This window comes from Schistocerca gregaria, chromosome 5 (genome assembly GCF_023897955.1).
Source record: "Schistocerca gregaria isolate iqSchGreg1 chromosome 5, iqSchGreg1.2, whole genome shotgun sequence".
Classification (NCBI taxonomy): domain Eukaryota; kingdom Metazoa; phylum Arthropoda; class Insecta; order Orthoptera; family Acrididae; genus Schistocerca; species Schistocerca gregaria.
In genome coordinates, this window is record NC_064924.1 from 174,376,921 (window position 1) to 174,401,291 (window position 24,371).

General features: G+C 40.1%; 1 protein-coding gene across 2 annotated transcripts in view; it reads left to right on the top strand.

Moving 5' to 3' along the window:
• Positions 1 to 6,368, top strand: part of LOC126272867 (general transcription factor 3C polypeptide 5) — a 55,299-nt gene extending 48,931 nt beyond the window's left edge. For both annotated transcript variants that reach the window (XM_049976085.1, XM_049976086.1), the window contains 4 exons: positions 5,049 to 5,259; positions 5,341 to 5,558; positions 5,685 to 5,856; positions 5,945 to 6,368. In XM_049976085.1, coding sequence (XP_049832042.1) covers positions 5,049 to 5,259; positions 5,341 to 5,558; positions 5,685 to 5,856; positions 5,945 to 6,090 — 747 coding nt within the window. In that variant the 3' untranslated portion in view covers positions 6,091 to 6,368. The remainder of the gene's footprint in view (positions 1 to 5,048; positions 5,260 to 5,340; positions 5,559 to 5,684; positions 5,857 to 5,944) is intronic.
• The last annotated feature ends 18,003 nt before the right edge of the window (positions 6,369 to 24,371 follow it).

Consider the following 24,371-nt stretch of genomic DNA (forward strand, 5'->3'; position numbering starts at 1 on the left):
CTTTGTATTGCTTCGGATATTTGGATGGCATCTCTCTTATCTGGCCATGTGGAAGATAGCATCTACAAGATGTTTATCATCTGAATTCTCTGCACAAAAACATCAGGTTTATATGTTTATGATGGAGATAGAAGAAAAGCACCAACTCCTTTCCTGGGCTTGCTAGACATGTGAAGACCAGGTGGCACACTAGGATGTAACATTTACCATAAATTAATGAGTACAGATTTTTATACTGGCATATCTCACAGTGAGAAGTTACAGGTGGTCCTTAGTACACCAGTGCACAGAGCTTACGAAATTTCTTACCAAGGTAGTTTAGCAGTGGAGTTGCAGCACCTACAGATAGTTTTCTGAAAGAATGGTTACAACCACCACAAGATCAAGTGAGCCATAAAACTGAAGCAGCCTCTATTCTGATGACATTTATACTGTACACCAGTAACACATCAGCGAAACCTGGGAGATTACTCTGGAAATGTGTATAGTGTATATTTCATTCGCCACCAAAGACAAAAGTTGTCTTGAGGCCTGTAAAGAACAAGTTATGGCCCTGAAAACCAGGAATGAACCTCGTCCGATGCTGTGCCAATGTGGGAAAAGGTACATAGACCAATCTGTTGGACTGTGGAGGAAAGGTGCACAGAGTATATGTGTCACATGGATAAAGAAGAACCGACAAAATCAGCTTTCACAGAACACTGTATCTCCAAATGACTGAATTGCGGTGGGAACAAGTGGTTAAAGCAGGCCAGAAGATTCTGGGACTGTTTTTTTAAAAAAATTGTTTAGATCTGATTACTTGAGGAACTAATTAATGAAGACAGCAGTTCCCAAGTAATTAAAGCCTGGAATCCTGCCTTGAGTGTGCTCAAAGTACAACTGCAGTCTGTGGGCAGACTCATTCATGCCACACCAACTAAAGAGCTGGAACTGCACCAGCTGGAAATGCCTTCACTCCAGCAGTGACATGAATTTGGCAGCGACATTCACAGACTGAGCACCGTGGCTCAGGTCCTACCAGTGCAATTAACCCACCACCTCGTCACCAGAGTTGCAACTGGGCACTGGCGTGTCCATGATCTATGCCAGCAGAAATGGGGGGGGGGGGGGGGGGGTGGCTACATAATACAACACCCAGTGGAAGACAATCGGTTATTTGGGCCACCTCCACCTGAAGATGGCAGCAAATCGATTTGCTGAAGTACCGCACCGTTTGAATGACACCACCCAGCTGAAAACCCAAGAACATTTCAAAATAAAACATAATGAAATGAATCTATTGGTTCATTTCATGTAACTTGATTTATTTTTGTCACTTTGCGTCATATTTGTTGTGCCTTTGAGCCTGCCATGCTAGTTGTCATCCTAGCAAGAATGTTAAACTGCTGGAAAAATGATGGACCAAACTATTTGTTTTATTTTACTTTCTCCTGTGGCTGTTTTCCCTTTATCCTGTAGTCAATGAGTGAGTGCTGTTGGATGATGGTGTGGGTATTTGAAAAAGAAAATGTAGGAGATAGAGAAGGAAATGGGCCCTAACCAGCACAGAGGAGCTAGGCAAGGGCAAGAGACTTGGTTGGGCAGTTTAAACTCAACAAATCTCTCCCACTGGTTTTTTAACTAGGAGAGGACATTTCTCTAGTTCGTGTTGTTTGAGACATGACATGAGAAGGGACAAGCCCTGACAAAGATGGTAGCCATTTCACTAGCAGGGGTGCTTTAGACACTTCTCAGCTGGCTCAGTAAGTGTGCAGGCATGTTTTCTTTAGCAGTTCTGTCTGGTCTTGGGAGGAAGGTATCAGAATGCATTGATTTTGTGATATGTTGTTTTCAGTTCATTTTACTTTAGTCTAATTATCCTAGGGAAGTGCTCGGTATTATTTACTCTGTTTTTGATGGTATTTTGGTGTGCTTAGAAGATGTAGTGATGTGAACTTTTATAGTTAGTTATAAGTGAGTAACTTTCTTGCAGTTGATAATTGTCTAAGATCCCTCATTGCAACTACAGTTCAAATTATCACTCTTGCTTGCAAAAAGGCATAGGCTGGTTTCCTTTTGGTGGGTTTTCTTTTGTTGATGTAATGAGTTCGTTTGTTGGCATCAGTCACTGCTGTCTTTTAGTAATTCTTATGCTACTAGATTATCATCTTGATATGGTGCAAGGATTTTGGAATGTCAAACAGAATGAGTACCTATATGATGGGAGTATTTTGGTATGAGGCTCACTCCAAAATGCAATTTTTCATTCTGCATGTGTGAAAGTTTTACAGTGTGTAGTTAGATCCTTCTAGCTTGTTTTAAAACTTAGTTCAAACTGTTTCCGTGAGTGGCCCCGTCACAGCATGTCTTCAAGATGGCTGCTACACTTGACGTTTGTCAGAAGCACCGTGCTGTCATAAAATGCCTGTGCTGTGAAAACGGGACAGTGGGAAACATCCACAAGAGGTTGAAAAAGGTGTATGGAGATGCTGCAGCCAATTGCATTACAGTTAGTCGGTAGGCAAGCAGGTTACATGATGAAAGCGGGCAAGGCAATATTGAGGATTGTTCTCGCAGCGGCAGGCCTCGTACTGCACACACTCCAGACAATGTGCAGATAGTTAACAAATTAGCAACTGCTGACAGACGCATCACAGTGAACGAATTGTCATGCTACATTGGGAAAGGGGAAGGAAGTGTTTGCAGAATACTGAAAGTGTCGGCATTAAAAATAGTTTGTGCCAGGTGGGTTCCCAGCATGTTGACAGTGGCTTACAAAGAAACTAGAAAAACAGCATGAAGCAAACTTTTGGAACAATACGAGAATGGTGGAGATGAATTTCTTGGATGAATTGTGGCAGGTGATGAAACATGGCTCCATAATTTTTCACCAGAGACGAAGAGGCAATCAATGGAGTGGCATCATGGAAATTCACCCAAGAAAAAAAAAAAAAAATATTCAAAACCACACCTTCTGCTGGAAAAGTTATGGCTACGGTGTTTTTCGATTCTGAAGGACTCTTGCTTGTGGACATCATGCCAAGTGGAACCACCATAAATTCTGATGCATATGTGATGACACTGAAGAAACTTCAAGCTCGACTGAGTCGTGTTCGACCACATCGGCAAAAGCAGGATGTTTTGCTGTTGCACGACAATGACAGCCAAATGTCAGCCAAAAAACCTTGGAAAAGATCGCAAAACTCGGGTGGACAACACTGAAACACCTGCCTTACAGTCCTGACCTGGCTCCACGTGACTATCATTTCTTTGGGAAACTGAAATACTCTCTTCATGGAACAAGGTTTGAAGATGATGACTCCCTTGTGCATGCTGCCAAACAGTGGCTCCAACAGGTTGGTCCAGAATTTTACCATGTGGGTATACAGGCGCTGGTTCCAAGATGGCTTTAGGCAGTTGAGAGGGATGGAAATTATGTGGAGAAGAGAAAATATTGTTCCTAAAGGATGTATATACACACTGTAAAACTTTCAAATGTGTAGAATAAAAGATGTATTTAAAAAATAGTGTGCATTTCTTTTGGAGTGAACCTTGTATAACAGCAATTTTCAGAATTTTTAAGATTTTCGTGGAATCCAGCTTTGCCTACTAGGGAGTGCCCTTTCCCCATTCTGTCACCATTTTATTACCATAGAGAACAGTAAATAATAGTACACCATGCAGGGGCATTCCATGTGTATATTAAACGAATGTGAGAGAAGAGGACTTCTGTGGTTTATTGTAAAGGATTATCTCAGTCTTTCAGTGATTAGCACATTTCCCAATGTTTTAAATTACTGTCTCACTAAGCCTAAACCATTGTGAGCTAGGAGACGTCTTGATGCTTTTTGTGAGCATTCTGATTTTTAATGTAAAGATGTGTTTAACTACTTGTTCTTGTTCTGAGGAAGGAAAATAAAAAGCTGTTGTTGAAAGTTATAGAGGCATGTCTCTGTTTCTGTGAAAATGTGCTGAATATTCCTGAGTTCGTTCTCATACCAAGTTCTCTAATAAGGAAGAATAAGAGTGTCTCTATAGTGATGTCCTTTTGATATCAATCCACATCAAAATTGAATTGTGTAGAATGGATACAAATGTTGTATGCACTCTGCCAAGTTGCTTTCCACCATCAGTGCACGAAATTGGATTAACAGTTGTTTGGGCTATCTTTAGTTGTTGTTTCATCCTAAATGTTAATGCAACAAGCAAGGAAGGTGACATGAAGAAGCAAAGCAAAGATAGTTGAGCAATAGAAGGGTAATCTTTCAATAAGAGAAATGTTTTTGAAACACGTTTCCTCTATAACAGGTAACTCTAAAGTGTAAATACATTAGAAGTGTGTGTTTGTGCGCACATGTACATGTGCATGTTCTTATATAGTTGTGGGTGTGCATGTGTGTATTCTTGGCTGAGACTGCTTGAGAAAATCTCGATGGTGCTGCTGTCTCTGATTATAAGTGTGAAACAACTACATGATGAAGAATCTTACTGAATGACAAATTATACTTCGGCAATTTTTTTGCATTTTTATTTTTTAGATCTCCGTTGCTGAGAAATATGTATCTATTATGAATTATTCACATTTGTGGCTTGTAAATTTTCAAATGCTGTGTTATGCTTTATGTGAGAGCTTCACTTGACAACAGTACATCTTTATTTATGCATTTCAGTGTTTCATTAACCAATACAACAAGAAACCTTTAAGAGGCAATGGTTTTTTACATTTTGTAGCTTCTTATTGCAAAATCTACAACTTTTGTCTTCATTATGTTATGTAAGTGATGTACCCAGATATATAATTTATGCTTTGTAGCAAATGAATGTATCTGAATGGAAATAACTACTGTCGCTTTTGGATAGACCATTAAAGTTCAAGAGCGCAAAATTTCGTGTTCACTGCGTATCCATTATAACAGCAAAAGCTGCCCAGTCTGCAACAATTCCTCGTGCGACTGTAACATTGACAACTACCAGTATTTAGCATGAACACTACCATTGCTGCTCTTGAGCTTCACTGCGAATCTGATGCTTTGCTGTGAAAATCATTATGTATTTCTGACTTTCAGTTATTCAACGAGCGACCAGTGTGGTCAAAAAATGCTCTTATATACATCACAAAGTTTACAGTTGATCAGATGAAGTACTTACTACCAGCTGTTGCATACTATTTTGTTACGGGTCCATGGAGAGTAATGTGGGTTAGATTTGGATATGATCCAAGACAGGACCCAGGATCTCGCAAATACCAGACACTGGACTATAGATTGAGAGCCTTTGGTAAAAATAAAATCTGCACATTTTTTATATAATGAAATCTTATATATTTGCTTTCCTACATTCACCTTTTATTTTATTTAGGTGGGCTGAAAACCAAAGTGAAGGCCAAAAGAAGTTACTGCAACTACCTGTTGCCATACAAGTCCACTCCTGCTAGTCGACCAAGAGTAGCAATAATTACAAAAGATGCTGGTCCTTCCAGAGAAACCACTAGTAGATCTAACTTCGCGGCATCAAATGAAAATGTCTATATTTTCAGACCTGGTATGCTTCCTCCATCACGACAAATGTTCTATCAGGTACTGTACCCTCTAATGGGACTTGGCTTTTTTTTTTTTTTTTACATCTACATGGATAATCTGTAAATCACATTCAAGTGCCTGGCAGATTATTCCTTAGCTTTTATAGAATTCTTTTTCTTTTAGTACTGTGATCTCCATGTACCACAAATTCAGGCAATGCTTGAAAAGTTGCCTGAGCCACCAGCTGATGCCAAATGTCACGAGAGAACGGGTTGGATGCCGAAAGGAATTGATGCCCAGTGTCGTGAAATCATTAATAATCTTGTGACTCAGGTCCTAAGAAACGAAATTTTGCGTAAGTGAAACTGTTGTCTTGTTTTTATTCTTTCTTTTCTTGTTGAGTCATTTTAATGATGAAATACATTTTTTGTTTTGTTTTGTAGCGGATAGTGTCAAGCTGATGGATAATAATTCTGGAACATCAAATGATGAATCTGAAGAACTAGATGATGATGAGGACGATGATGATGAGGATGACGTTGATGACAATGACGATGAGGATGATGGCGATGATGACGATGAAGCATGAATTGAAACTAATGAATTCAGCTTTGCCTACCTCCTTTTCACCGTTCATTACCAAAATATTTATAGAGAGAAGTTTTTTTAATGTGGTCTGTCTGTGCATTGTTACTACACTGCTCATGAACAAGGATTAAAAATTTTTTCTCTGTTAAGAATTGTTTTGTATTTAGTACTAAGACTTTTCCAATATTTATGAAATCTTTTATTAATTATTAGCTGATGTTAGTTTGTCAGACAAGTTGTGCAAAACTGTGATGTATTATTGCTAGTAAAAAGTTATGTAATGTCTTTGATGTCTTTGTTGTTATTTTAGCTATCTTTTGCCAAACTCATCTCCTTTCACAATGTTCTTTCCCTTTAGTAACAATTTTCAAACAAATTAGATAATTTTTCATATAATCTCATTCTTGCTGATTCTGGAGGTTTTCTTGTTTCCAGGGATTCTTCTACCATAGTATCAATGAATCTGTTTCCTTGTGATCTCACTGCATGACCAGTCTACTTAACCTGAACTGTGACATGAAACCATATACCGGGTGTTACAAAAAGGTATGGCCAAACTTTCAGGAAACATTCCTCACACACAAATAAAGAAAATATGTTATGTGGACATGTGTGCGAAAATGCTTAATTTCCTTGTTAGAGCTCATTTTAGTTTCGTCAGTATGTACTGTACTTCCTCGATTCACCGCCAGTTTTCCCAATTGAAGGAAGGTAATGTTGACTTCGGTGCTTGTGTTGGCATGAGACTCATTGCTCTACATTATTAGCATCAAGCACATCAGTACGTAGCATCAACAGGTTAGTGTTCATCACGAACGTGGTTTTGCAGTCAGTGCAATGTTTACAAATGCGGAGTTGACAGATGCCCATTTGATGTATGGATTAGCACGGGGCAATAGCCGTGGCGCGGTATGTTTGGATCGAGACAGATTTCCAAAACGAAGGTGTCCCTACAGGAAGACGTTCAAAGCAATTGATCGGCATCTTAGGGAGCACGGAACATTCCAGCCTATGACTTGCGACGGGGGAAGACCTAGAACGACGAGGACACTTGAAATGGAATAGGCAATTCTTCATGCAGTTGACGATAACCCTAATGTCAGTGTCAGAGAAGTTGCTGCTGTGCAAGGTAACGTTAACCACGTCACTGTATGGAGAGTGCTATGGGAGAACCAGTTGTTTCCGTACCATGTACAGTGTGTGCAGGCACTATCAGCAGCTGATTGGCCTCCACGGGTACACATCTGCGAACGGTTCATCCAACAATGTGTCAATCCTCATTTCAGTGCAAATGTTCTCTTTACAGATGAGGCTTCATTCCAACGTGATCAAATTGTAAATTTTCACAATCAACATGTGTGGGCTGACGAGAATTCGCACGCAATTGTGCAATCATGTCATCAACACAGATTTTCTGTGAACGTTTGGGCAGGCATTGTTGGTGATGTCTTGATTGGGCCCCATGTTCTTCCACCTATGCTCAATGGAGCATGTTATCATGACTTCATACGGGATTCTCTGCCTGTGCTGCTAGAACATGTGCCTTTACAAGTACGACACAACATGTGGTTCATGCGCGATGGAGATCCTGTACATTTCAGTCGAAGTGTTCGTACACTTCTCAACCACAGATTCGTTGACCGATGGATTGGTAGAGGCGGACCAATTCCATGGCCTCCACGCTCTCCTGACCTCAATCCTCTTGACTTTCATTTATGGGGGCATTTGAAAGCTCTTGTCTACGCAACCCCGGTACCAAATGTAGAGACTCTTCGTGCTCGTATTGTGGACGGCTGCATCAGCGCATCAGGGATTCCATGCAATGAAGGGTGGATGCATGTGTCCTCGCTAATGGAGGACATTTTGAACATTTCCTGTAACAAAGTGTTTGAAGTCATGCTGGTACATTCTGTTGCTGTCTGTTTCCATTCCATGATTAATGTGATTTGAAGAGATGTAATAAAATGAGCTCTAACATGGAAAGTAAGCATTTCCAGACACATGTTCACGTAACATATTTCCTTTCTTTGTGTGTGAGGAATGTTTCCTGAAAGTTTGACTGTACCTTTTTGTAACACCCTGTATTTTTTGCGTGCATTTTGTGCTATATAGCACTTTGCAAATTATCCCAGAGCCTGTTCAGAAAATGATTCAGGTGTGGCAGCTGAAAACATGACTGTATTTCTCAAGCTTCAAAGAGAGCAATTCAGCTACATCAACATCTACATGCAAACTCTGCAAATCACACTTAAGTGCCTGGCAGAGGGTTCATTGAACCACCTTCACAATAATTGTCTGTAGTTCCACACTCAAACAGTGCACAGAAAAAATGAACACCTATTATCTTTCTGTGCAAGGTCTGATTTCCGTTGTTTTATTAAAATGATCATTTCTCCCAATGTAGGTTGAATCAATGAAATATTTTGACATTCAGAGGAGAAAGTTGATTATTGAATTTTTATGAGAAGATCCTTTACAATGAGAAACACCTTTGTTTTAATGATGTTTTCCCTGAATCCTACATCATCTCCATGACACACTCTCCCCTGTTTCTTAATAATACAAAACTTGCTTTCCTCTTTGCACTCTGACTGCAGCTCATTGTCTCGCAGTCGTGTTCTCACTTCCTGAGCACAGGGTCCCGGGTTCAATTCCTGGCGGGGTCAGGGATTTTCACCTGCCTTGAGATGGCTGGGTGTTTGTGTTATGTTCATCATTTCATCATCATTCATGAAAGTGGTGAGACTGGACTGAGCAAAAGTTGGGAATTTGTACAGGCACTGATAACCGTGCAGTTGAGCACCCCACAAACTAATCATCATCATCTTTGAATTCTCTTAGTGTACTCCATTAACCCTATGCGGTAAGAATCCCTCACTGTGCAGCAATACTCCGAAAGAGGATGGACAAGTGTATGTAGAATGTCCCCTTGGTAGATATGTTACATCTTCAAAGTGTTCTGCCAGTGAAATGCAGTTTTTGGTTCACCTTCCCCACAACGTTTCAATGTGTTCTTTCCAATTTAAATTGTTTGTAATCGTAATTCCTAGGTATTTAGCTGAATTTTTACAGCCTTTAGATTGATTGATTTGTCATGCTAGCAAAGTTTAACGGATTCCTTTTAGCAGTCATGTGAATTACCTCACACTTGTCACTATTTAGTGTCAGTTAGCAGTTTTCAAACCATACAGATATCTTATCTAAATCGTTTTGCGATTTGTTTTGATCTTCTGATGACTTTACTAGACAATAAACAGCAGCATTGTCTGCAAACAATCTAAGACAGTTGCTCAAATTATCTCCTAAATCATTTATGCAGATAAGGAAAAGCAGAGGGCCTATGACACTACCCTGAGGAATGCAGAAATCACTTCTGTTTTAATCGATGACTATCTGTCTATTACTATGAATGGTGACTTCCCTGACAGGAATCACAAATATAGTCACAAAGCTGAGATGATATTCCATAAGCACAACTTTCATGAGGTACGGTGTGAAAAGCCTTCTGCAAATCGAGAAATGCGGAATCAATTTGAAATCCCTTGTTAGTAGCATTCAACACTTTGTGTGAGTAAAGAACTATTTGTGTTTCACAAGAACGATGTTTTCTTGATCTGTGTTGACTGTCAGTAGACCATTCTCCTCGAGTCATCGAGGTAATTCATAATGTTCAAACACAGTAAGTGTTCCAAAATCCTGCTGCGTATTAACATTAATGATATGGGCCTGTAATTTAGTGGATTACTCTTATTGCCTTTCTTGACTATTGGTGTGCCCAGCACAACTTTCCAGTCTTTGGGTATGGATCTTTCTTCGAGCGAGCGGTTGCATGGGATTGTTAATTGCAAAGCTACACTTACATTTTTAATTTGGAAGACGGGAGATTGTCTCTCAGGGTGGTGGAAGACGAATTTTTATCTGCTATACTGAATAGATATATTTTTCGTTTATTTTTGGGGGATTTGGGAGTTACTGTATTCAGTCTCGCTATGACAACCCTGTGTTTACTAATCCCAGTATCTGTTTTGACGATTCTTATTAGCTCAGACTTATTTGTTGCTAAGAGGTCAAGTGTGTTTTCACAACCATTTACTATTCGAGTCGGCTCAAGATATAATTGCTCAAAATAATTTTCAGAGAATGAATTTAGCACAGTTTTGGATGACATTTTATGCATATCTCCAGATTTAAACACGTATTTTTGTTAACATATTCAATGTAAATTTAAGTCACCACCAACTATAATTGTACAAGTTGGGCATGTGTTTGAAATTAGACTCAAGTTTTCTTTGAACCTTTCAGCAATTGTATGATGTGAGTTTGCAGGTCTGTAAAAGGATCTAGTTCTTATTTTATTTCAGTTGCCAAGAATGACCTCTACCCATACTACCTCACAGGAACCATCTATTTCAATTTTGCTGCAAGATAAACTACTCCTTACAGCAACAAACATGCCACCGCCAACTGTATTTAGCCTCTCCTTTCTGAACACTATTAGGTCCTTCAAAAAAGTTTCAGATAAACTCATCTTGGGGTGCAGTCAGCTTTCAGAGCCTACAACGATTTGAGCATCAATGGTTTCAATTAGCACTTAGAGCTCTGGTACTTTCCCAACACAGTTACAATAATTTACAACTGTTTTGCCAATGGTTCCTTGATCTATGTTGTGCCTGTGTTTGAACTGCACCCTTTGAGAATGTACCCTTTTTTGTGTTTCCCCGAGACGCTGCAGCCTAAAAACCACCCAGTCCACACCTAACAGCCCCTGCTATGTGTGTAGCTACCTCCTGTGTGTAATGGTCTCCTGACCTGTTTAGTGGAACCCGAAACCCCATCACCCTATGGTGCCATTCTTACCATATCATATATTTTCAAACTGATTTGTGTGATTGGATATTGTTAAAATACAGACACTGGTCTGTTCAAATAATGACTCATTGCAGAGTCAGAGAATTTTCAGCTAAATATAAGGACGGCTAATGGTGAGGACAAGAGAGTCCCAGTTGGAAATATCTGGGAAGAGATTTACAATTCTAGCATTCGCATTACTCCCAAAAATCTTAGTCAGAACTGAGTGTTGGGAACTATTTTTAATTTAATTTGTGGGTAATATGTCCCAGAAAAGAAAGTGTATTTGTTTATGTGGATAAATAGTACAGTTGATAATTTGACTTATTCGACATAGGTTGTTTACCAGTGTCTCTATATTTGTGATGAGGCTTTGATTGGTTTAATATCTAAGTCGTTTATATCATTAAATTGTATAACACATCTGTAAGAGATGGGCAGACCGGAAGCAGAAACAGAGAAGAGACAAAGCTAGGCAGCTATGGAGGAAAGGGAAATGGTAGAAATGGAGAGAAAAATAAATGTACATTAAACCTCCTTACCTTAACAATGATGTTTTTACCCAGAAATCACACTTGTTGTGCTGCATACCTTGTTGGACTAGCAGTGCTCGAACAGATGTCACGCAGATGTGGCTTAGCCTAAAATGTGTCTAAACCACTTCTTTACCGAGTGAAGTGGCACAGTGGCTAGCACACTGGACTCGCATTCGGGAGGACGACGGTTCAATCCCACGTCTGGCCATCCTGATTTAGGTTTTCCGTGATTTCCCTAAATCACTCCAGGCAAATGTCGGGATGGTTTCTTTGAAAGGGCACGGCCGAATTCCTTCCCCGTCCTTCCCTAAACCGATGAGACCGATGACATTGCAGTTTGGTCTCTTCCCCCAAAACAACCTGGCAACCCACTTCTTCTGTCAAGATTGAAAAGTAGCAGTGAGGGCAGTCCAAAGCTGTCAGGACAGGTTGTGCCTCAGTTGCCCAGTAGCTAAGAGTAATGCTTGCAAAAGGTGAGGTTCTGGGTTTCAGTACCAGTACAGCATAGAGTTTGAAACTGTCAAAGTTTTAAAACAAACACACACTCCAGTGCAATGTGAAAGACACACACTGGTTCATCGATTAGCAAATTAATACCCACTTTTTGTTTATCCTACAGTAAAACCTTAATATGTTACTTAGGAGATGATAGAATCAGAAATGGTGCACTTCATGCTTGTTTCTTGAATTGTTTGAAATGCTAGTTGAAAATGGCATGCAAAAAGATGTGCTTTCATCAGTACGCACCATTACAAATTGCAGCAGTCACAATGGCAAAACTGCATTAATTAAACTTTGCTTGTATCTATAATATTATAAATACGTAACAGTGACTGACTTGTTACACTCTTAGCTTTCTGGGAAGAAATGTGCATCAAACAAGTGATGATTGGTACGAATAGGTATTTTGCGGTGTTTCATAAAATCCCTTTTCCAGTGGAACAAAAAAACGGAAACTTTCTGGATTAACACATTGACTGCCACACAGTTAGTGATCGGTTTCAGTTCCAGGCCACACCACAAACACAGTATTATGCATAAGCGACCACACGGCATGAAGTGTACCGTTCTGCTGTGGCCGCTGGCAGCCACACGGCACCAAATGTGCGGTTCTGTTATGGCCGGCTACCACACAGCAGCCCCTGTGTTGATTTTATGGATATAGAGTGACACTGTAATAGGTTGCTTGGTTTTTACCACACACACCAAAGAACCCTTGTAATTTCTTAAATATTTGTGTTGTAATCTTCTTTATCAGCTCGTCTAAGTTACCATTTTAAGTGAGAAGAACAGTCATATGAGTACCCATTCTCAAATTTTTCAGTGTTGCCCGTATCCAACAGATATAACTTCTATTTGTGGGCAAGCTTTTCTAACTGCGTGGCAAGTTTTATATCTTACTTCAGCTGCTCAACCCACAGAAAATCGATTAACAGCTTCTTAAATAGCACTATTGAACATTGATATTTATAAACACTTTTGCATAGGTGTAAAGTGTACTGAATGTAAACACTTTGCCAAGCTGGCTTTCATTAGATGGGTTAAAATATCCCTTTATATTACATTCTGTATTGTTCAGTTTTGCTTGTAAAGCAATTGTCAGATTTTTGTCTACTACCAGTATAAACTGTTTTTCATAGGTTCTCATACAGACAGAGTCCATGATGCGTTGAAGCCTGTTTGGCCATCAGAGTTGCAGAAAGTTATTTTTCAGATAATCTGTTGCAACTGTGTGTTGTATGTGTTGTTGTCTTCAGTCCACAGACTGGTTTGATGCAGCTCTCCATGCTATTCTATCCTGTGCAAGCTTTTTCACCTCCCAGTACCTACTGCAACCTACATCCTTCTGATTCTGCTTAGTGTATTCTTCTCTTGGTCTCCCTCTACGATTTTGACACCTCAGAACATGTCCTACCAACCAATCCCTTCTTCTACTTAAGTTGTGCTACAAATTCTATTCAATACCTCTTCATTAGTTATGTGATCTACCCATCTAATCTTCAGCATTCTTCTGTAGCACCACATTTCGAAAGCTTCTATTCTCTTCTTGTCCAAACTATGTGTCATTCAAGTTTCACTTCTATACGTGGCTACACTCCATACAAATATTTTCAGGAACGACTTCCTGACACTTAAGTCTATATTCGATGTTAACAAATTTCTCTTCTTCAGAAGCGCTTTCCTCCCCATTGCCAGTCTACATTGTATATCCTCTCTACTTCAACCATCATCAGTTATTTTGCTCCCCAAATAGCAAAACTCATTTCCTAATATAATTCCCTCACCATCAACCAACTTAATGTGACTACATTCCATTATCCTCGTTTTGCTTTTGTTGATGTGCATCTTACATCCTCCTTTCAAGACACTCTCCATTCCGTTCAACTGCTGTTCCAGGTCCCTTGCTGTCTCTGACAGAATTGCAATGTCATTGGCGAACCTTAAAGTTTTTATTTCTTCTCCATGGATTTTAATTCCTACTCCAAATTTTTCTTTTGTTCCCTTTACTGCTTGTTCAATGTGCAGATTGAATAACATTGGGGATAGGCTACAACTCAGTCTCACTTCCTTCCCAACCACTGCTTCCCTTTCATCCCCCTCGAATCTTATAACTGTCATCTGGTTTCTGCGCAAATTGTAAATAGCCTTGTGCTCCCTTTATTTGACCCCTTCCACCTTCAGAATTTGAAAAAGAGTATTCCAGTCAGTATTGTCAAAAGCTTTCTCTAAGTCTAGAAATGCTAGAAACGTAGGTTTGCCTTTCCTTAATCTATTTTCTAAGATAAGTCATAGGGTCAGTGTTCCAACATTTCTATGGAATCCAAACTGATCTTCCCCGAGATCGGCTTCTACCAGTTTTTCCATTCGTCTGTCAAGCATTTGTGTTAGTATTTTGCAGCCGTGACTTATTAAACTGATAGTTAGGTAATTTTCACACCTGTCAACACCTGCTTTCTTTGGGATTGGAATTATTATATTCTTCTTAAAGTCGGAGGGTATTTCATCTGTTTCAAACATCTTGGTCAACAGATGGTAGAGTTTTGTCAGGGCTAACTCTCCCAAAGCTATCAGTGTTTTAATGGAATATTGTCTACTCCCGGGGTCTTGTTTCGACTCAGATCCTTCAGTGCTCTGTCAAACTCTTCACGCAGTATCATATCTCCCATTTCCTTCTTGTCAATCATTCCCTAATGCTCTTTCTGAAACTCTCTACAACCTTTATTCTTTTTTTTTCAGTTTGTCCAGGTCCCATTTCCATAAATTCCCATCTTTTTGCAGGTTTTCTGTTTTAATCTACAGTTCATAACCAATAGATTTTGGTCAGAGTCTACATCTGCCTTTGGAAATGTCTTACAATTTAAAACCTGGTTCCTAAATCTTTGTCTTACCAATATATAATCTGTCTGAAACCTTCCAGTGTCTCCAGGCCTTCTTCATGCATAAAACCTTCTTTCATGATTCTTGAACCAAGTGTTAGCTATGATTAAGTTATGATCTGTGCAAAATTCTGCCAGTCAGTTTCCTCTTCCATTCCTTACCCCTATTCCATATTCACCTACTACTTTTCCTTCTCTTCCTTTTCCTACTATTGAATTCCAGTCCCCCATGACAATTATATTTTTGTCTCCCTTCACTAAAGTATTCAATTGTTTACGTCTCTCAGTTAATCTCTATCTATCAAATGGTGGAGTGTTGAATAGTGACTCCATGCTGCAACACCATTGACTGTAGTCACTTCACAAACCCAATCAGGTGTAGCCCATTTGATATAATATATCTAGAACCCTGAGTTGTATGATAAATCCAGACCTCTTCAGGTGCAGTTGATTTACTTATTCAGAAACAAAACCTAATTTGCAACAAGGGTAACTGGAATGAGGAAGGTGATATATAGAGGTTTAAATCCATAGTGCCATACCTAGGAACCCTCTCTCAAAGGTAGGCTGAATCTTCTGTAGGCACATTTTGATCTTTTGCCCTCTAATGAAGATTACAGGGCTTCTTGGGCTCTATAAAGAATGGTTTGATGTTTTTAAGGCTGTACCATTGGATTACAATGTTTTGTTAAATGTATATGTGTTTCAGTCAACAATGCTTCCACTTTTGCAATAGGCCTTTGAAAAAAAGTAACTGTCTTCACAAGTATTTTAATTTCTTCAAGAAGTTCCTTCATAAGGGGTGATCTGTTGTAGCTGTTGCTGAAGAACATATTTTGCTTCTGTTGGAGACGTGATGCGCTTGTTTGCTTTCTTTTAGACAAAATTTCCAGTTCAGTTACAATTAATGCTGCCCTTCTTTCTAGGTAGTTATTTGCATATTCCATTGGTCGTAATTCTGACTTCCCCACTATGTTGTGCAATGAGCCAGTTTTATAGTCAGGGTACACTGTCTCAGTTAAAAAGTGGCAGTATGCTGATTATTTATAAAATTTCTATTTGGCGTTGTTTCGTTTACATACCGTATATACAATAATTTATGTGTAAATTATTTCTCCTAGTATTTTATGCCTTCTGATCAAGAGTATCTGGATACCTGTACATAATGCGAAATAGATCACAAAAGTCATGAGAGGCAAACCCGCCTATATAAAAAGAGGCAGAAAGTATCGTGTTGTCAGTAGCAAATCAGAATAGGTCAGTCAGGAGAACTCGGTCATTGGATGTCACCTGAGTAACAAATCCAGCAGGGACACTTCAGTCCTTGTAAAGCTGTCCAAGTCAGCTGTTGGTGATGTGATTGTGAAGTGGAAATGCAAAAGAATAACCACAACTAAACCAAGGCGAGGCAGATCTGAATACTGATGGACAGGGCCAGTTGAGGATTGTGGAGGGTGCCTGTAAAAAAATCACATTAAATCAGTGGAATGAATCAGTTGTGAATTTCAAAGTGCTACCAGCAGTCCCATGTAGCACAGTGACTGGGCGTAGGGCGTAAAAATGACTGAGGCAGCTCCTCATAAGCCACACATTTCTGTAGGCAGTGCTAAGCAACACTTGAGGTGTTTTAAAGAGCAACACTAATAGCGAATGAGTCGAAACAGGTGATTTGGAGTGATAAAATCACGCCATACCTTGGGGTGCTCCAGGTGTACTGCTAACAGTGAAGTACAGAGAAGGTCATGTTACGATATTATGACATTTTTTATTGTTCTGGTGTGCCCCACTATCCCACATAAGAAAAAGCCAAATGTGGAAGGATGTGAACATATTTTATAGCATTGTGTACTGTGAACGGTTCAGAGATGATGTTTGTTTGTATCAAGATGACAGTGTACCCTGAAATAAGGCAATATCTGTGAGGCAATGGTTTGTGGACAATAACATTCCTGGAATGGACTGGCCTGCCCAGAGTACCAACCTGAATCCGATGGAACGCCTTTGGGATGAGTTAGATTGATGATTTTGCTACAGTGTCCAAAATCACTTCCTTTCTTTGGTTTTAGCTCTTGAAAAAGAATGGACAGCCATTCCTCCACAGAGATTCAGGCACCTCATTGAAATTGTTTTCAGCCTGAGGTCAATTCATCATAAAGGCAAAGGGTGGACACATACCATATTAATGTACACTTATACTGTTATGGTGTTCTTTAACTAATCGATTAACTGTTTCAGATGTCCTGTACAGGAACTGAGAGAACAATGAAAATTTTCTACAATGATTTTTATACAATGCTGATGTTTGCAGAGATTGTCCTTTCTGGAGTAATTATATTTGCTGATTTTTCAGGTAACAGTTAAGATCAATGTTTTTCCACTTCATTGTGTTGTCCTTCAAAGTCTGTAATTTAATCATGCTCCATCAAAACGAATCTTACATTGTTCCCATGTGGCCTGGATTTGACAATCAGTCATACTTTTTCAGCTTGCCTCTATCCACTAGAAATCCTTTTCTCTTATTGGTTGATAAATTAGTTGAATAACTTTTGTGTTCATAAAGACTCTTATTGTTCCCTTTAAAAGCTGAGTTCTTGTTACATGTGCTCCGGTATAGGCAGAAGAAAGTAATTAAAAAAATTGAATGTAGCATAATCTTCAACTTTTGTTTATGACTTCAAAGACATAACATTGTCTTAGTTCCAATGACTACATACAGTTTACTGTAAGCAGTTACAAAATAATAAAATTTATAATCAAAGAGAGAAGAAAAAAAAATCTTTATTCTCTAGTATTTGTTGGATACATTACACAGTAATAGGTGTCCGGATACTTTCGATCAGATTGTGTATTATAAACATTACTGTTGCTTTCAAACTGTGGTAGACAGTTGACAACAAACAACGGGGAATAAATGTATTGTGATGTTCTTATAAATATGCCCACCTGGTTAAAAGATGTAGACAAGAGGTTGTAGAGTAAATGCAGCATATTATCATTTTTATGTGCTTTTGTGCAATGAACAGTTTTATCCTTAATGACGAGTTACCCCAGAATATGATGCCGTAAGATATTAGCGAATGAAAATAGGAAAAGTACAAGGGTGATTTCAAAAGTTCTCGGAATGGAATAGAAAAAAGTACTTACATCACTGAAACGTTTTTTATTTTTCAATCTCCTTGTAGATTAGTATACTTGGTCCAACGATGTTCCAGTGCCTTGATCCCATCTTGAAAATGAATTTCCTCCAGGCCTGCAAAATAGTTGTCAACTCTGGCCATCAATTCTTCATTTAAAATGGGTCTTCGTCCACCAAGAAAAATTTTCAGCTTTGGGAGGAGATGGAAGTCTGACAGAGCCATATCAGGTGAATGAGGTGGTTGTGGCAACAATTCATACCTTAGTTCGTGTAATTTTGCTACGGCTACGACATGTGTGCGGGTGTAAGTTGATCCAGCGTCAGTAGTCGCAGCATCCATCTTGCAGATAATTTTTTCATTTCTAATTCTTCAGTTAAAATGTGATATACCCTTTCAAATGACAACTGGCAAGAATAAGCAATTTCACGCACTTTCAATTGGCGATCCTCCATGACCATTTTGTACACTTTGCAATGATTTCTGAAGTAATGACACATGTTGACTGACCATTGCACGGATCATCATGTAAGCTCTCCTGACCAAATTTAAATTCATTTGTCCACTTGGCAACAGTTGAATATGATGGAGCAGAGTCCCCCAGTGTATTCTGGAAATCATCATGAATGTCCTTTGCTTTCATACTTTTCTTTACGAAGTACTTAATCGCTGCTCGAATCTCGATTCCTCCCCCCCCCTCCCCCCATCTTCTCAGATCACTATGCAGGAACAACAGAGCCACGTCACATCCACAGCTCTGTCCCAAGAGCACTGATGTGGCATGTGTTTACAGGCAACAGTCCAATGAATATAATGTGAACAACTCGTTTGGCTAGTGCTGACCTCTCATGATGATTCCAAAATTTGATATAAGTCTGTAACACAAAAGTTGCAAAGGTTAGACATTTAAGGTGTTCTGTAAAATGTGATTTCAAGTTCTTATCAGTATAAACCCTAACAGTATAGGACCATTTGTTTCATTTATTGTGCAATCCTGAACTGCACGTACTGTGTTTTATTCAAATTTTGTGGCAGTCAATTTGCAGAGAACCACATATTAATTTTCAAGGAAATATTACTTACATTTCAACTGTTTTCATAAACTCAGTGTCCTTGGCTTCCTTGCCTGCATCTCTTGAGGCATGGATCATTCAATCTCTTCTGCTTTTATCAGTCATTAGTTCTGTCTCATCAGGACTATAACCATCATGGTGTCCTTGTAGCCACCTGTGTCTTTCACAGTAGCCCTGTTGATAGTCTTCTAGGTGATGCTGGGATCCCTCCCCTTTTGGTTTGGTGGTCCCAGCTCCTAGTCTTCTGTGCCATCACTCCACTCTTCCCCTGCTCACCGTTTTTATTCTATTCTTGTTGCGGCTTTGGAACATCGCCTGCCCGCTTCCTGCCCTCGGGTCGGTATACTGGCTGGGTTCCACTTCTCTTCTCTCTGCTGCAGTTACCATTTCCCTTCCTTGTCCTCTTCACTAGATTCTGTCTCAACCGACCTCCCCATTGGTTAGTTCCTCAACCCCAGATTCGGATGGATCTCTTTCCGGGTCCGAAAGCTTCCACCAGTCCAATGGTGTTCCGTTGTTTGTTCCGCCCACTCTTGTGGGATGTGCCTTCACGTTTTCTGTTGGTGTGGAACACCACCTCCTGCCTGTCACATGTGGGGTATTAACTGCAGAATTGATGACCATGTGTCGGGTTCTCTGCTTTATTAAACAGTCCTCCTTCACCTGAGATTTTGTATGTACGGACTCAATGAGTGGCATTCGGCCTGTCACACAGTGTTTCCCCTGTGAACCTTTGGTCTCTGCCATCCAGGGCCTTTTCATCAATCTTGGCAATGCTGCTTATTCTGTTGATTTCATTTGGGTTTCTGGCCACATGGGTATTTTGGGTAGAGAACTTTAAGATTGTTTGGCTGGAGGGAGGGGGTGCAGCCACCTATCCATCATTCTCTATAACCCCTCCAGGGGCGAATTTGCAGCTTTATGTCAAATCCCTTTTGGCTCAATTGTGATCCAACTCTTGTGACTCCTGCAATCAAGGAGACTCCACCAAGTGGCATTCTTCCCTCCACCAGTCCCAGTGGGAATCTATCATCTTCTGCCTCTTAGTGTTGGCCATACTAGATTGACCCATGGGTTTTTACCCCACAATGAACCCCCCCCTCCCCTTTTGTAGTTGTGGATCCCTCCTCATGGTGATTCATATTTTACTGGGACTAAACACACCCTCCCACCTTTCTTGTCCCGGGTGTTAGTGGACAACTCCTGCATGGTTATATCTATCCTTGGGTTTCTTCACAATGGTGGTTTGTTCTCCCAGGAGTCGGAGCCGTCATTATTAGTTATGGAGGCTTTGACCTAGCCCCCACACTTGCCAGGTTCTCCCCTGTATTTGTCCCTATGCTTTGTCAGGTCTCCTGTGCCATTTTGTTTCCCCTTTTTTTATGTCTGCTTCCCCTGGTGGTGTTCTCTTTGTGTCATGGTCTTGGTATGGTGTTGGGATCGGGAAAGATCAGTGGCGGTGCTGGTGCCCCAATGTGTGTAGCATTTCTGAAGTACCACTGGTCTCGCCATCCCCTCTGCTCCTCCTATTCTTTCTTTTTCCTACTGCCCCAGTGTTCCTCTTACCTCTTTGTATGCCTGTTTTCCCTTTGACTGAACTGTGCTGCTTCTGTTGCTCCTCCCTTGGTTTCTGCCACCTTAGATTATGGTACCCAGACCTCGCTGTTGGTTCCCTGCCCCAACCAACAAACCAACCAATCACTCTGTTGGTCATCTTCTCTGAGGGCTTAGCAGTGACCTCATGGCTTGTGGTGGTTTCATTTTAGAGTCACTAAATAAAGCCTGTGCAGTAAATATAATTTTGTCAATGCTTAGACCATTCTCAGTAAGCGTATTTTCAAAATTTAACACACATTTTTGGAGATACCAGTGTTTTTTCAGTGTCTGTGGTTTCTATGAAATGGCATTGGAATGCTGTAATTCAGCACTAATGTGTATTTCGAATACAGCAAGTGTGTTACAGGCCTATTAGAAATATCTTTCAGTTTAAGGAAGATATTATGAACTTAAAGATTTCACTAAATGTTGTAAATATTATGTAGTTGAGCAACCAAAGAGTTCAGTATAGAAATTTTGATATATTGTGTAGCTGAATTCTTTGAGAGTGCTCAGTCACCCACACTGCATTTTTAAAAAACTCGTACGTCTTTGTTTTGTTGACTAGGAGTATACTTTTCACAGGGCTTCACCGAGGAAAAGATCCCAGGAGAGAAAAAAGTTATCAAGCCATAGCAGAGACCTAAATGGAAACGCTCTGAGTGATTTAGTTGCTCGAAGTGAAAGCAGCTACTAGCGAGTTGAGGATGGCTGGCTAGAAAAAGCTGCACCCCTTGCCAGCCAGAGTAGACCCATGGTGGTACAAGGATACCATCAGTGTGCTAGTCAGCAACCTCTTCAGAAACCACGTTGGATGTAAACTTGTAACTTTTATCATGCTAGATGACAGACTTGGGAAAAATCCACTATATTTTGTACTCTACATTTTGTCAAGTTGCTGAGGCTTTGTAATCATAAGAAATTGTTTCTCATGTAATGTCAACATATGCTACTACATGATATGTGATTATTTATGATGCCCTACTCATTATACTTTAATATCCTGTTTCCCCTGTTTGGTATGGACCCCAGACATTTAAGCAATATTCTAGAGTGAGCTGCATGAGTGACCGAGTCTTCTTTCTTTTAGTGTTCAACCCTGAGGTTTGTTTGCAGCAGAGTGCGATTCCTCCCTTTTAACTGCCTTCCTCTTCATTTCCACATATGTGTTACATCCAATGTCATTCATGATCTGTTCCATGTATGATATCCTTGGTTGCCCCGCTGATTCCTTCCCTCAATAGCTCCTTCTGCTATTGTTTCAATGACGTTGTTGTGTCGTAAGAGGTGCCCTACAAGTTTATCTCTTCTTGTTTGGATGTGCCTCCACAGAGATCTGTTTTCCTGTACTCTTCTAAGCACCTCTTCATTTGTTAATTTATCTCTACAGCTGATCTTCATCATCCTTCTATAGCACCACATCTCCAGGGCCTCTAGCCGTCTTCTCTCTTCTCTTCCAATTGTCCAGGTTTCACGTCCTTATAGGGCCACACTCCAAACGAAACCTTTCATGATACGTTTCCTTATTTTCAGACTGATGTTATTGCTGGTAAGTAAATTCCTTCTCCAGTTAAATGCAATTTTGGCTTTTTATATTCTGCTTGCAATTTCTTTCTGGCTTCTGCCATCCCTTGTGATTTTGCTTTTCAGGTAAGTAAATTCCTCTATCGCTTCCAGCTCCTCTCTTCCAATTCTCATTCTTAGAGGTTCATATTCTGTTCCTATACTGCATACCATCACTTTAGTCTTTTTCTTGTTTATTCTTATTCCATACTGATTGCAGAGAATTTTTTCCATTGTTCTGAGGACTTCCTCTTGATCTACTGTTGTCTCTGTGACTATAGCAATATCATCTGCATAACATAGCATGTCTATATTCTGCCCATTAATTTTGATCCCCACCTCAGTAGTTCCTTGAACTTGATCTACAGCTTCCTAAATGTAAGCTTTGAATATATTAGGAGAGATAGCACATCCTTGTCTTACCCCTTTTCTAATATTTGAAAAGGGGTGACCTAGTATATTACCAATAAACCAAAGTCTGCCATCTGCTTTACCTAAGACTGTACCTATGTGATCATTCTTCCAGTTCATATCTCTACAAAGTGTTCATCTCTCTCTACAAAGCATTTCACTTGGGCCGGCCTCAGTGGCGAGACAGTGGTCTTGTGTGTGTGAGTTGTGCCTGCGTTAATACAGGGTGTTTCAAAAATGACCGGTATATTTCAAACGGCAATAAAAACTAAACGAGCAGCGATAGAAATACACCGTTTGTTGCAATATGCTTGGGACAACAGTACCTTTTCAGGCAGACAAACTTTCGAAATTACAGTAGTTACAATTTTCAACAACAGATGGCGCTGCGGTCTGGGAAACTCTATAGTACGATATTTTCCACATATCCACCATGCGTAGCAATAATATGGCGTAGTCTCTGAATGAAATTACCCGAAACCTTTGACAACGTGTCTGGCGGAATGGCTTCACATGCAGATGAGATGTACTGCTTCAGCTGTTCAATTGTTTCTTGATTCTGGCGGTACACCTGGTCTTTCAAGTGTCCCCACAGAAAGAAGTCACAGGGGTTCATGTCTGGCGAATAGGGAGGCCAATCCACACCGTCTCCTGTATGTTTCGGATAGCCCAAAGCAGTCACACGATCATCGAACTATTCATTCAGGAAATTAAAGACGTCGGCCGTGCGATGTACCGCTGTTGGATCCCTGCTGCACTTGCTGCGCGTTGCCCTCTATGGTTGCCGTACGCGGTCGCCCTACCTTTCCAGCACGTTCATCCGCCACGTTCCCAGTCCGTTGAAATTTTTCAAACAGATCCTTTATTGTATCGCTTTTCGGTCCTTTGGTTACATTAAACCTCCGTTGAAAACTTCGTCTTGTTGCAACAACACTGTGTTCTAGGCGGTGGAATTCCAACACCAGAAAAATCCTCTGTTCTAAGGAATAAACCATGTTGTCCACGGCACACTTGCACGTTGTGAACAGCACACGCTTACAGCAGAAAGACGACATACAGAATGGCGCACCCACAGACTGCGTTGTCTTCTATATCTTTCACATCACTTGCAGCGCCATCTGTTGTTGAAAATTGTAACTACTGTAATTTCGAAAGTTTGTCTGCCTGAAAATGTACTGTTGTCCCAAGCATATTGCAACAAACGGTGTATTTCTATCGCTGCTCGTTTAGTTTTTATTGCCGTTTCAAATATACCGGTCATTTTTGAAACACGCTGTATATGTGTGTGTGTTGTGTACTTCAGAAGGAGGCCTTTCAGCCGAAAGCTCCCATGTTTAGCAGTCTCCTTGTTGTGCCTGTCTGTGACTCAGCATCTCCTTTATGTGCTGAGTAGCTGTTTATCCTTTCTATAATATTGTTGTTATTCCATCCAGGAGTTTCCAGTGTCTGAATAAGCATTTCACTGAAGTATTTGTCTGAGTTCACGGATTCCGACTGCAACTGTTGATGCTCTACTCACAAGGTACTACGTTGTTTTTATTGTGTGACTTATAAGATTTTACATATTTGAACATTTGAAGCAAGTTTCCAGTCTTTGCACCACTTTGAAAGCTTATCAAGTTCTGATTGAATAGTTGCGCAGTTTCCCTGGGGCACACCTGACGTTATTTCTACATCTCTCCCGATGACTTTACAATCAATATAACATGCTGCAACCTCCCTACCAAAAAACCCTCAATTCTGT